Source organism: Eretmochelys imbricata, chromosome 13 (genome assembly GCF_965152235.1).
Source record: "Eretmochelys imbricata isolate rEreImb1 chromosome 13, rEreImb1.hap1, whole genome shotgun sequence".
NCBI lineage: Eukaryota > Metazoa > Chordata > Testudines > Cheloniidae > Eretmochelys > Eretmochelys imbricata.
In genome coordinates this window covers 17,864,537-17,878,597 of record NC_135584.1, presented here as the reverse complement: position 1 = coordinate 17,878,597, position 14,061 = coordinate 17,864,537, and the positions used below count along the sequence as shown (strand labels likewise).

The 14,061-nt window shown below is 41.0% G+C and overlaps 1 protein-coding gene across 2 annotated transcripts in view; it reads right to left on the bottom strand.

Moving 5' to 3' along the window:
* PREX1 (phosphatidylinositol-3,4,5-trisphosphate dependent Rac exchange factor 1) overlaps positions 1-14,061 on the bottom strand; it is a 220,968-nt gene that overhangs the window by 33,985 nt on the left and 172,922 nt on the right. For both annotated transcript variants that reach the window (XM_077832160.1, XM_077832161.1), the window contains exons 18-19: positions 6,515-6,663; positions 3,687-3,772 (exon numbers count right to left, since the gene is read on the bottom strand). In XM_077832160.1, the coding sequence (XP_077688286.1) occupies positions 3,687-3,772; positions 6,515-6,663 (235 nt within the window). The remainder of the gene's footprint in view (positions 1-3,686; positions 3,773-6,514; positions 6,664-14,061) is intronic.

The following is a 14,061-nucleotide window of genomic DNA, read 5'->3' as shown; positions in this document are numbered from 1 at the left end:
AAACAGAGCCTTTCCTTTGGGCCCTCAGTGCACACATTATTACATGGTAGGTGATGTGCAAGATGAGGTTGTAAATTACACTCTGGTAAGTTGCTGTGTGTCTGTCTGATTCTCTAGTACTTTGCACTTTGCCTAGTCAGTTATTCCAGTGCACATGCATATGTGAATACTAAGAATTTAGGACTGGAAGGGACCTACTGAGTCATTGAGTCCAGTCCCCTGCTATCACAGGCACCTACATCATCTAATACTATTCATAAACTTATCAAGCACTGGTTGGCCCAGGATCAAGAGAACAGAAAAATAGGTCCCCTGCCCTCATTTACACATTGAGTCCAGAGTGTCTAGCTTCATTCTAGAGGGCACAGAGTATACATCAAAGGGCTAGACTGGAGTGTTATACCCTGGAAAAGTCCTACAGATTTCACTGGAGTGATTTCTGATATACACTGTTGAAAGAAGAGATTCAGGCCCTTTGTGTCTGCCTAAAACACAGTGATTCACAGAATATATGTTAAGACTTGTAGGGTATGTCTATGCAGCAATTAAATACCTGCAAGGGGTGAGGGTCCCAGAGGCCAGGCTCCAGCCCAAGCCTGAATGTCCACACCACAATTAAACAGTCCGAGTCAGCTGATCCGGGTCAGTCGCGGGTGTTTAATTGCAGTGTAGACCTACCCATAGAGTCCCTGTTTTGACAAGCCTGTTTCCCAATTTTCAATGTTCTACAGTGAAAACAGAATCCATAATAAAGCAATGAATTAGTACAAAGAAAATATTGATGTTACAATGCATGAACGGTTGGTTACTTTATGCAGATTTTCTGTCAAACACAATATTTTATCAACTGTACTGAAACTGGGACTTTCAATCTTATTTTGCAAATTATAAGAATTCCACAAGTCATTTTAAACGTTTATTTTAACCCGCTCCCTCACTTATCACTGCAAGTTAGTGGTTTTAGCTATCAAACAAGGTTTTCATAATAAAAATTATAGGCAGGCAGCAAGTATGTAACAATTGTTTCATGTTATCGATGCACTTTGGATCATTGTCTAAAGTAATTCATTACAAAATTACAGAAAATTCAGATCAGCTACAGGTAGCTCCCTCTAACTCACACATGTGGACATATAAGGTATGATTTGCCTCTGGCCTCAGTGGAGTTAATCCTGATTTACTGATTCAAAATTCTTAGAAACCAATGGAAAATCTGCTATTCACTTCAGTGACCTTTGGAAAATGTCCTAGTTAAGTGAGGGAGGGGAATCCGGACCATTTAACAATGTAGAGTCCTTGTCTTTTTGACTGAAAGACAAATGTCTTTTTATTTAAGGACCACTTTTAAATCAATATGAATTTAGGGTTTACCCCTTCATATAACACAAAAACTAGAGGTTACCCAATGAAATTAATAGCCAGCACATTTAAAACAAACAAAAGGAAGTACCTCTTTACACAACGCACAGTCAACCTGTGAAACTCATTGTCAGGGGATGTTGAGAAGGCCAAAACTATAACTGGGTTCAAAAAAGAATTAGACAAGTTCATGGTCCATCAATGGCTATTAGCTAAGATGGTCAGGGTGTCCCGAACCTTCAGCTGCCAGAAGCCAGGTCTGGACGAGAGGGGATGGATCGCTTGATAATTGCCCAGATCTGTTCATTCCCTCTGAAGCATCTGGCATTGGCCACTGTCAGAAGAGAGGATACTGGGCTAGATGGACAATTTGTTTGACTCAGTATGGCCGTTCTTATATAAACCTGGATACAGTCACAGCAGAAACCTAATGAAATTCTTAAGGGGGGAAACTTATCTTTTGGGAATCTTTGACGATCTTTTCTTTCTAGACTTAATTGGCTAAGATGTTGTTTAAATTTGCATAACTATACAGTTTGCAGACTGTCACGTGTTAATTGAAAGAAGCTGAATATTTCCCCATTAGGCAATTTGCCAGAGTCTAGGAACAGCATTCTAATGTCAGTTACACCAGAGTAAATCCAGAGTAATTCAACCAATTTGAGTAGATTTACATGAATGAAATTCAGATCAGAATTTAGCCCCTATGAGCCTACATTAAAGTCATAATTACTTTTTAAGCTCAATTATCTAAGATACAAACAATTTTAGTCAGTGTAATTAGTCCCTTTTCTAGTAAAGGCTTCAGAAATGCTAGCTAGCACATTAAGGAAATGCATTTGTACTTTGTCTTAAAAATTATATTTTGTGCTTGTTTGAAGGTATGTAATGAAAAGGTGCTTTGAAGTAGGGTATTGTTGCCTGTATATGGGATGATAAGTCTTTGCATTGTTTCTAAATACTGACATTATATATTTGTACATACACACAATCCTACTGAAGGAAGGAAGCCATATACAGTTTAAAGGTCTTACCCTTTGTAACTGCCAAAGATAAAGGTAGGAGCAATGCTTCATTTGTGGCTCATTTGACATTTACTCCTGAAGGCATTCTGTGCCAAAAAATTAAAATTCTGCAAAATTCTGCAAATTTTATTGGTCAGATAAATGTGGAGGCACAGGCCACTGGCTGCTGTGTACCTCGATGGAGGAGCAGCTCCCTGTACAGGGATCCCTCCTCCTGCAGCTGAGGAGCGATGGGTGCAGGAAGCTGGGGGGCAGTGGGAAGGGGGAGTTTGCAGAGCTTCCCTCAGCCAAGGGAGAAATCTGGGGGTGGGTCTGACCCAGCCCTGGATGCCGTGCAAGGGAAGAGGAAGTCCCATCCTCCCCAGCCCAGCCGGGACTAGCAGTTGAGCCTGGAGCTGGTTAGCAGCCACCAGCCAGATCTTCTCCAGTCCTGCCTCCTGCCCCACAGTGATTTACCTCTCTGCTGGCTGCTCTGGGCCTCCAAAATATACTGCTGGGGAGGGTCGCATGACCACTCCTGTGGCTTCCCTTTGCTTCCCTGTCAGAAAGTCATTTTTCTGTGTGGAGGCAAAGAAATCTGTGAGGGACATAAATTCTGCGCATGCGCAGTGGCACAGAATTCTCCCAGGAGTATGTCACATTGCAGTCACAGCACTAATGAATATCTCTGTGTCACGCCTTATGCTTTCTCCTTTTAAAAGAACCGAAGGACCCAATTCTCCTCTAACTCATTCTAGTGTAAATTAGGCATAACTCCATTAAAGCCAATGGAGTTACAGCAGTACAAACTGGTGTGAAGGAAAAGCAGTCCCCAAATCTGATATAATGCATTGCAAAGTTCATGAACATTGAAAAGATGATCCATCCACCTGAAAGCATCAGAGTGATTCCTATTGAACATTCTCAAGTGCTTTATCCAGCCTGCAATGGCTCAAGTGATGATGCTTCCTCAACATCCCTTCCAAGTCTAACAACACATTTCTCCTGGCATTGAGCCAAGTCACTATTTGCTTCCTGTAGGTGGGAACAGTCACCCAACACCCAGCTTTAATAGTGAAGCAATACTTATACTGAATTCAGATTGCAAACTCTTTGGGAAGGGCACTCTCTTTTTGCTCTGTATTTGTATAGCACCTAGCACAAGGGGTCCTGCTCTGTGATTGTGGAACTTAGAGACTTCCACAGAGTTTTTTTAGGACCTTGGGACAATATAATGTGGCTCTTGTTCTGTCAGAGGGATGTACCTGGCTGTCTATATTTCAATATTTCACGCCATAGCTACATCACACACCCCTTGCTTACCTCTGCCCACAGCACGGACATAGGGTGGCGCTGTTCCCCGTATCTGGAAGCAAAGAGCTTCGTGACAATCTGGTATTTTTATAATTCTGCAGAAAACATGAAAGAAAGAAAGCAGCATGTCAAATTAGACTGCTAGACCCATGTGTACTGCTATCAGTTCTTGTGTAAGATCATACCTCTGTGTGTTTGGGGCTCAATAAAATTCCTAGACTGTTTGCAAACAGCTTTAAATATACCCTAAAAGTTTAATAAGAGATGAGTTAACACCATGCAGTAGCTCTTGTCACATAGCAGTAACTTATTTTACCACCTCAGCTGTCCTTCTGTCAGATGATAATTTGACCTTTATTTTATTTTAATGTGGGTTATGGCCGGACTGACAACCCTGGAGAATGAAGATGTCTTCCCAGTACCCATAGAACTTGTGCAGTCTAGGCAGCACCAGTGCAAGCTTCCTCCATGCTGCCCGACTTAGAAGGAACCTTCTCTAGAGCTGAGGGGATAGATTAGCTGGCAAGCCCAGTCACTTGACAACAGAGGTCGCAGTTAATGCCAACGGAGGGGATAGATTTTATGCTGTGGACATCTGTGCTCTTGGAACTGGATTGAGACCCACCACACTCACATAGGAGGCCACCAAACAGTCTCTGATGGTAACAACTTTTGACCCTGAACTGGATTTGAATCAATGGCCTTGTGGTAATATGTACCGTATGCAATAATGAGGCCTGTGATGAACCATCTAATCCTCATATGCAGGACAACGTTATTTTGCAACTGATTAGGCTAATTCTAGGAGCGTGTGCTTCATAGGACCTGAATGGAATACAATATAACCCACTCTAGTCTGTGTTTCTTGTTGGGCTGGTCCATACGGAGAGCCAGTGCATGGCAAGCTGGAATGTAAACCTACAGCATCCTCGCATGCTCATCGCTAACTGTTTCAAACAGCAGTAGGTCAAAGTGCACTATGGAACTTTTAGTGTGCAGTAGTAGGGCCCACATGGTCAATTAATGCATGGTGTGCTACAGCACTGTAGATTTACTTCCCAGCTTGCTGTTCATTAACTCTCCGTATGGACATGCCATTTATTAAAGCGACAGTAAAAGTGAAGAAGAAACAAACACTAAACCACATAGTAGTTAAGCTCTCGTGAGCACAGAAGTGACTGTCACTAAGTAGTTTTGCAGATTGTGTTTCTTTCTGGAACATCATCACAGTCTATGCAAATTAAAAACTAAAGACAGCTGCTGCACATGTCTGAATGCAAAGCGCAGGAAAGCTGAACATATGGTGGGTCAGCCCCCTGCATGGAGACAGACTCAAAACCCAGGTCTAACGAAGGCTACAGCTAAGTATAGTGTGCAGGGGGAGCACACAGGACATAACCCCTATTATTCTCAATTCAAAGAAATGAATTCTGCTGAGGTTTTCCTAGGAGCCAGATACTAACAGGTTTTGTTGGCTCACGTCCCTGTTGCTCAAAATGAAGTTGCAGGTTGTATACCCCAGAAACAAACACAGATGGCGTTATCAATATGTACCCCACAACTAATTGGGCTGGACCAACATCCAGCCTGGGTTCTGTAGCAATTTGGTCTGGGAGATAAAAATTATGTCTTGCTAATTAAAAATTGGTGTGTTTAATGTATTTAGCTTGAAAATGAATGATACAATCAGTACAGAAACCTCCATGTTGTTTATTTTTATATTAAATTCCATTTCCAGGATGACTTCAATGCAGCTGTTCTGATTTACATCAGCTGAGGTTCTGGCCAATTGTTTTAAATAAAAGCTTAGACTCTGGACCATAATTCCACCTCAAGGGGTAGATTACATGGCAAAGTCTGTGGCTATGTAATCCAATAATACATGGGACCCTGATTTACTATGGGCCCTCTTTCACAGGGTATCTGACGCTTTAAGGGGAGTTGGGGCCCAGCAGTGACTTATTAGCTATCTCTTAGCTGAGATTGATTAGCTAGGAGTCAGCTAATTATACAACCAGCAAGTACCTCAGCTGAGCTGCAAACCTGCAGGGAGTAGGAAGGTTCCTGCAGGGAACCCTAGGGGCAGAGCTGCAGGAATTGGATTTGCTCCTGTGGCAGGCCCTTGACTCCTAGGCAAATCGCTTGCAGGAGGATTGAAAAAGAGCTGCCAAGAGCAGAGGGGGCTTTGGCAGGAAGCCCTTGGGTCACGAGGGGAAAGGGCACATGTTGTGGATGATTCTCAGACAGCTGGATATAGAGGGGAATCTGCAGAGAAGAGAGAGCTCCTGCAGAAGACCCTGGATTGCGCGGGAAGAAATTTGAGTTACTAGTCTTTTGTGTAGAAGAAATAAAGTTGAGGCCCTGATAAGAAGGGCCTGACCCAAGAGTCTGGGTGTGGTGTCAATCCTTTCTGGACTAGGGAGAAAGACCAGCAGCCTACGCTCTCATTATGGAGCACAAAATTGTATGAACTCAGATGGAAAGACCAGTCCAACAACAAGCAGAGTGATACCGTAGACTGAGGTGCTTTCTCTTAAGCAAAGACCTACTGCTGAGCAGCTTTCTGCTGCTGACAAAGTTATACTCCTTGTAACTCAATTTCATTTGTGCACATGAGGGCCAAAAGTTAACTCTGATGCACAAAGGATAATTCACAGCTGCTTTAAGAGATGTAAGGATCACTAACAAGCATGATTCACAACTTCTACCTCTTTTAACAGCGTATTGAACTGCAACTTCTGATGGGTAACATGTTTATGTAGTTACCTTAACCACAGGTAGTAAAAAAAGTTAATGTCTCCGGATAACCCTCTATGTCTGTTCCTCTGGGCACTTACTCTTTAGACTTGGTGGCCACCAGAAGTCTAAGTGGCCTCCGAGAGCAGAAAGATTGGTTTAAGATGGCCTCCACTTCTTGAAATGGACGCAGGAATACCAGGTCTTCATTAATGGAGTAGATCTTTCTTCCAACCTGGAGGCTGGCCATCTGCAAATGAAACATAAATACCACACAAAGCTTTAGGTCATTTGAAAGGTCTTTAACAGTTCAGGATGCAGGGAGGGTTGGCTCTTGTAATACTCACTGATAATCACAGAGATTTCTGGGGACACTGCAAGTATCAACACCAATACACACAGACAGAACTGAATGTCCTGCCAACACCACAGGTGAGATCAACAACATACAAGACAACAACTTAACAGTAAGATACAGATATAGTGCCACCTCTTGCTGGTGGTGCTGTCTACACTAAACATTGAAGTTCACAGGTGTGGATTGATAACTTCGACTACTCCTTGGTTTGCAAGCTACTAGAATTATTAATGTTCAGAAGATTTACACAAAGTTTTTTTTTCCTTTCCCCAGGTCACCAAATCATTTGTCAGTTACATTTAGAGACCCTATGACTGTCCACAACTAATAAAAGAATCTCTATCCAACAACAGTAACATGAAGTGATAGGGGATACCAAGAAAACACTTACTTCCGAAGACTTTGCATTTCTACTGCACTTTTTGTTGGAGGATTGCAGATTGAGCCTCACTAACCCCTGTGAGATAGGGAAATATTGCTATCCATAGTTGACAGGTGGGGAAACTGAGGCACAGAGACCAACATTTTCAAACTTGAATGACTGAATTTAAGCATATAATCTATAGTTACCTACCTAAATAAATGTAGCCTGATTTTAAGTCGTGCAGAGAGCCTGCCATGGACTTCAAAAGGAGATTTGATTGCTCAACATCTCTGAAAATCAGGCCATTTTTATTCAGTGCCAAACTTTAGTCCCCCAAGTTTGAAACTTTTGTCCTTAGTGACTTGGCCAAGGTCATATAGTAAGTCAGAGGCAGAACAAGGAAAAGAATGCAGAACCTCATTCTCTAACTATTAGATAATAACCCTTAACAATTCACTTACTAATCCATCCACATATCAGCTCGTTTTAAATAAGTGAGATACCAGGGGTTGGCAACCTTTCAGAAGTGGTGTGCTGAGTCTTCATTTATTCACTCTAATTTAAGGCTTTGTGTGCCAGAAATACATTTTAACGTTTTTAGAAGGTCTCTTTCTAGAAGTCTATAATATATAACTAAACTATTGTTGTATGTAAAGTAAATAAGGTTTTTAAAATGTTTAAGAAACTTCATTTAAAATTAAATTAAAATGCAGAGACCCCCCGGACTGGTGGCCAGGATCCAGGCAGTGTGAGTGCTACTGAAAATCAACTCGCATGCCGCCTTCAGCATGCGTGCCATAGGTTGCCTACCCCAGACCTAGACTGAGAATCACAAAAACCAGAATCCCCCTAATGAAGTTAAAGAAAACAACATGCTACGGGTACAATTTACCACTCAGCCCCCAGGTTATGAGTAACTCCCACTGATTTTAACATCTGTCTTGTTCTATATCTTCTCTGACTGAAAATGTAATTGAAGCTGATGAGGTTCAATGCTTTTGAACTCAGCCAGTTAAAAATTTCCAACACCTGAAGATGGTTTTACTCTCTTAGGCAAAATCTCTTAGGGATTGTACTGGGTTGCTGTTCTCAGCTTAAGTGTATTGCTCTTTATATTACTTGCACTTTCTGTTCATAACATCCCTTTAGAAACCTGTAAATGGCATTTCATTCCCCTCTCCTCTTGTATCTTTCCATCTGGCAAATTTTAATTCCAGAATTGGGCTCTATAAGACCTTGGCTATGCTGCCCTGACCGCCAGCGCTTCGATGTTCCATTTGAAATCTACAGATAGTTTCACTGACTTACAATAAAGGAGGTATACACATTACTTCACAAATCCACTTCCAGGTGTGAAACTTAACCTCTGGCATGAGAGAAGTTGGAAGCCCTGATTTGCCTTAGCCTATGAATGGTTTGGCTCATCTTAAATTAGCACTGCGATTTTGGAAATTAGAGCTCAGTTTATAGTCTAGGGTTCATTGATTTTTTTCATTAGAATTTAGGAAGTATAAGTGCTTGGTTTTGTTCATTTTATCACAGAGACAACAGGAGCTGGTGCAGCCTATTGCCTACTAAACTATATATTTTTTTCAACCAAATTATTAAAGGGAGAAACCATCAAATGCTCTCTATATTACTTGCACTTTCTGTTCATAACATCTCTTTAGAAACCTGTAAATGGCATTTCATTCCCCTCTCCTCTTTTATCTTTCCATGTGGCAAATTTTAATTCAGCCTAATCCTCCACCTGCCCCCAGTTTCTAACACAGCTGAAATGAACATGACTCTTTTGACCTCCTTTGCGACTGGTGTATCATCATTATCAACTATGAGAGTTCTGTGACTAAAGTGAGGAGGACAGATTTTGTTAATATTTTGATTTATAGTTAAATGGAAAAGTTTGTGTCATTAGTAGCTATTTATACTGACAAGTTTGCAACAGGGGATGGAGGAGTTAGAAAAATAAATTCAGATTTTCAGAATTGTGCCTTTGCATTTAATGTTTGCACAGTTACTTCAAATTCATGCATAACCGCACTAATTCCATGTACAAATGACTACTTTAAATTTCTAATTGTCTCTTTATACACACAACAGACCAATTTAGACAATCATGGTAAATCCATGTACAAATTAGGTGCAAAGTTTCATGCCAAATTGAACAAACTAGGAAAAGATATTTTCTTCCATGGATTATAACAATTTAAGCAAATTAAAATTTGGAGTCGTGTTTCTTTAAGAGTAAAATTCTACATTGTAATGGCTCTTGCATTTCCTGAATCATGGATGTTCCTTATGATAACTCCGTACGGTTGTCTGGATATGGACCTCTGGTTTTTCTGAAGAGCGAGCAGCTCACTGGTTGCTATCCATCAGATGGTTGTATGTTGGACATGGTTTGTTCAAATATCATACATCTGCTTGTCAGTTGGCTGTTCGAAGTCGGACAGCAAGCACAACTCTCAATGGGGTAATTTTTTCCCTGTTGTTTCCTTCCTATGTGTCTGAATGTACTGTTTACAAACAAACTCCAGGATCAAAACAGGTGGAAACAAGTGTTGCTGGAAATATACTAAACATGGAATGGGTTTAATGAGGCACACAGGAGATACATACAGAAGACAAACTGCCACATACTGGAATCAGTTTCACAGGTTTTAATCACAGAATGATAGAACTGTAGGGCTGGAAGGGACTTAAGAGGACATTTAGTCCAGCCCCTAGTGCTGAGGCAGGACCAAGTATACCTAGACTATCCCTGACAGATGTTAGTCTCACCTGTTCTTAGAAAATTCCAGTGATGGAGATTCCACAACCTCTCTTGGAAGCCTATTCCAGGTTAACTATTCTTATAGTTAGAAAGGTTTTCCTAATATCTAACAAATTTCCCTTCCCGTAAATTAAGCCCATTACTTCTTGTCCTACCTTCAGTGGACATGGAAAACAATTGATCGCTGTCCTTTGGATAACAGCCCGTAACATATTTGAAGACTGTTTATCAGGTTTCCCCTCAACCTTCTTTCCTCAAGATGAAACATGCCCAGTTTTTTTAACCTTTTATCATTTTTGTTGCTCTCCTCTGGAGTCTCTCCAATTTGTCCACATCTTTCCTACAGTGTGGCACCTAGAACTGGACACAGTACTCTGGTGGAGGCCTCACCAGAGCCAAGTAGAGCAGGACAATTACCTCCCATGTCTTACATATGACACTCCTGTTAATACAACCCAGAATGATATTAGCCTTTTGACAATTACATCACATTATTGACTCATATTCAATTTGTGATCCATTATACTCCCAAGTTCCTTTTAATCAGTACTACCATCTAGCTAGTATTCCCGATTTTGCAGCTGTGCATTTAATATTTTCTTCCTAAGTTTAGTATTTTGCACTCGTCTTTTATTGAATTTCATCTTGTTTATTTTAGATAGATTCTCCAATTTGTCATTTTGACGTCTAATCCTCTCCTCCAAGTGCTTGCAACCCCTCCCAGCTCAGTGTCATCCACACATTCTATAAGCATACTCTCCACTCCATTATCCAAGTCATCAATGAAAACATTGACCCAGAGCAGATTCTTGTGGGACCCCAGTTAGATCCGTCCTCCCAGTATGACAGAACCATTGACAGCAACTCTTTAAGTATGGTCTTTCTAGCAGTTTTGCACCTACTGTATAGTAATTCAGTCTAGACCCCATTTCTCTAGTTTGCTCATGACAATGTCAGATGGGATCGTGCATTACTAAAATCAAGATATATCACATCTACAGCTTCCCCACGTCCACTAGGCCAGTAACCCTGTCAAAGAAGGAAATGAGGTTGGTTTGGCATGATTTGTTCTTGGCAAATCCAGGCTGGCTATTACCCTATTATCCTTTAGGTGCTTACAAACTGATTGTTTAATAATCTCTTCCAGTATCTTTCCATCTATGGAAGTTAGGCTGACCGGTTTATAATTCCCCAGGTCCTCTTTATTCCCCCTTTTAAAGATAAATACTGTGTTTGCCCTTCCCCAGTCCTCTGGGATCTCACCCCCTCTCCATGAGTTCTCAAATATAATCTCTAATGGTTCCAAGATTGCTTCAGCTAGTTCCTTAAGCATCCTAGGGTGAATCTGATCAGGCCCTGATGACTTGAATACATCAGACTTATCTAAATGTTCTTTAACCTGTTCTTTCCCTATTTTAGCTTGTGTTCCTTCCTCCATGTTGTTAATATTAATTGTTTTAAGTATCTGGTCACAATTAACCTTTTTAGTGAACACTGAAGCAAAATAGGCATTAAATAAGTCAGCCTTCTTGATGTCATCAGTAGCTCTCCCTCCCCGCTAAGTGGAGGACCTACACTTTCCTTCATCTTTCTCTTGATACTAATATATTTATTGAACCTCTTCTGATTGCCTTTTATATCACTAGCTTAGATGTAACTCATTTTGTGCCTTAGCCTTTCTGATTTTGTCCCTACATGATTGTACTATTCTTGAGTATTCATTATTAGTAATTTATCCATGTTTTTACCTTTTGTAGGATTCCTTTTTGATTTTCAAATCACCAAAGAGCTCCTGATGGATCCATATTGGCCTCTTACTATTCTTCCTATCTTTCCTTACATTGGGAGAGTTATGCCTTTAATAGGTTTTAGAGTAGCAGCTGGGTTAGTCTGTATTCGCAAAAAGAAAAGGAGTACCTGTGGCACCTTAGACTTACAAATTTATTTGAGCATAAGCTTTTGTGAGCTACATGCATCCAATGAAGTGAGCTGTAGCTCACGAAAGCTTATGCTCAAATAAATTTGTTAGTCTCTAAGAAGCCACAAGTACTCCTTTTCTTTATGCCTTTAATATTGTCTCTTTGAGAAACTTCCAGCTCTCCTGAACTCCTTTTTCCCTTAGATTTTCTTTAGGTGGGATCTTACCTACCAGTTGTGTGAGTTTGTGAAAGTCTGCTTTTTGTACATCCATCTGGCCTTATTCTGCTGCTCTCATGCCTTCCTTTTCTTTAGAATCATGAAATCTATCATTTCATGATCACTTTCACCCAAATTGCCTTCAACCTTCAGATTCACAACCAGTTCCTCCCTGTTAGTTAGAATCAAGTTACTTTCCCAGTTACTTGCTCCACCTTCTGAAACAAGGAATGTCCCAAGTACATTTCAAGAACTCACTGGACATTTTGTGTTTTGCTGTATCATTTTTCCAGCACATGACTGGGTAGTTGAAGTCCCAGTTACCAGGTCTTGTGTTTTGGATATTTCTGTTGTTTGTTCTAGAAATGCCTCATCCAACTCCTCCTTCTGATTTGGTGAGCTACAGTAGCCCCCTACCGTGACATCACCCCTGTTCATTTTCCCTTTTTATCTTCACCAACTGACTGTCAACTGGTCTGCCTCTCACCTCCTTCCGGAACTCAGAACAAGTGTATATATTCTTGATGCACAATGCAACACCACCTCCCTTTTTTCCCTGCCTGCCTCCCTGAACAAGTTATACCCCTCTATAGCAATATTCCAGTCATGAATTTATCCCACCGCATTTCTGAGATGCCAATTAAGTAATAGTTTAGTTTATGTACTAATACTTCCAGTTCTTCATGTTTATTCCCCATATGCCTTGCATTTGTATACAGACATCTTAGATGCTGAGTAGATCCACCCATTATTATCCATCTTATTGCTCCTATGACCCTACTGTAATTTTCCATTCCTCCCCCCTCCCCAATATCTAGCCCTATGTTAAGGTCACCTTTTTTTACACTTAGCTGTGGGCTTTTGTCACCTGTCCCCTTTAATCTGGAGTAATTCCCCACTGAAGTTGATTGAGTTATTCCAGATTCACACTAGTATATCTGAAATCCTAACCTGGCCTAAAGATCGGTAATAAAATCCAATGAAGTGTGGTTGGGCACAATGAAGTGAAACTCCTTGCCCTGGTTTTGTCCCTGGAGTGTTAAAACAGGCAGAGGATTTCCAAATGGCCTAAAGCTGCTGAGCTGGCACAGAACCATATGCTATATCACTATGTAGTATCAAAAAGCAATTAATGAAATGCATTACTGCTAGGCTTCAAATCTTGGTAAATGGAGTTGATAGCTTTCCAGTTCAGTGAGATCTTGATTTGGTTCCTTCAAGATTTTAAAGCCAAGTTGAAAAGATGGGCAGATGGTCACAGCTTGTTTGTCTTGGACAGTTAAGAAAAAGATTCCTTAGAAAATTGTGTGCTCCTGTTGTCTCAAAACACAAACAGATTTTCAATGCAGAATGTTCTACAAGCAGCTGGCCAAAGAAATGACCGAGGGATTATCTGTCAGGCAATGGTTTACCCTAGAGGTTTGCATTAATAAAATATTTGGCCAATTTATGTTAATTTGAGTTTGATTTTAGGCATGGGCCCAGCTTTGCTGGGGGCTACAAAACAAGGGAGAATAAGATCATTTAATTCTAATATTAAACTGCCTCTTAAAGTTCCTATTTGGGATTCTCTCAACATGTCGAAATCAATCTGGTTGCTTCCTCTCCTTAGATCATTAAGGAAGCACAGGTAGCCCAGAACAGTACACATCCAAGCAATCTGCAGGATCGCCAGGAAAGATAGCCCACGGATAGAGGTTAGGCTTGGATTTGGGAGATTAGCGTTCCAGTCACTGATCTCCCACAAGCTTCCTGTGTGACGCTGGGCAAGTCTCTCCATGCCTTCGTTCTGCAGAATGGGGACAATAGCACTTCCCTACCAGGGGGTGGGGGGAGGGTGGGGAGGAAAGGGAGAGAGAGAGGGAGAGGGAGGGGAGGAGGGGAGGTTTGTAAGGATAAATACATCAAAAGGTTGTGAGGTGCTTTGATACTGTGGTAATATAACTACTTCAGATAGATTCATTTATATATGTGAAAATCCAATAAAGCTGATTAGTGCTTTTAGAAAACACCAGGG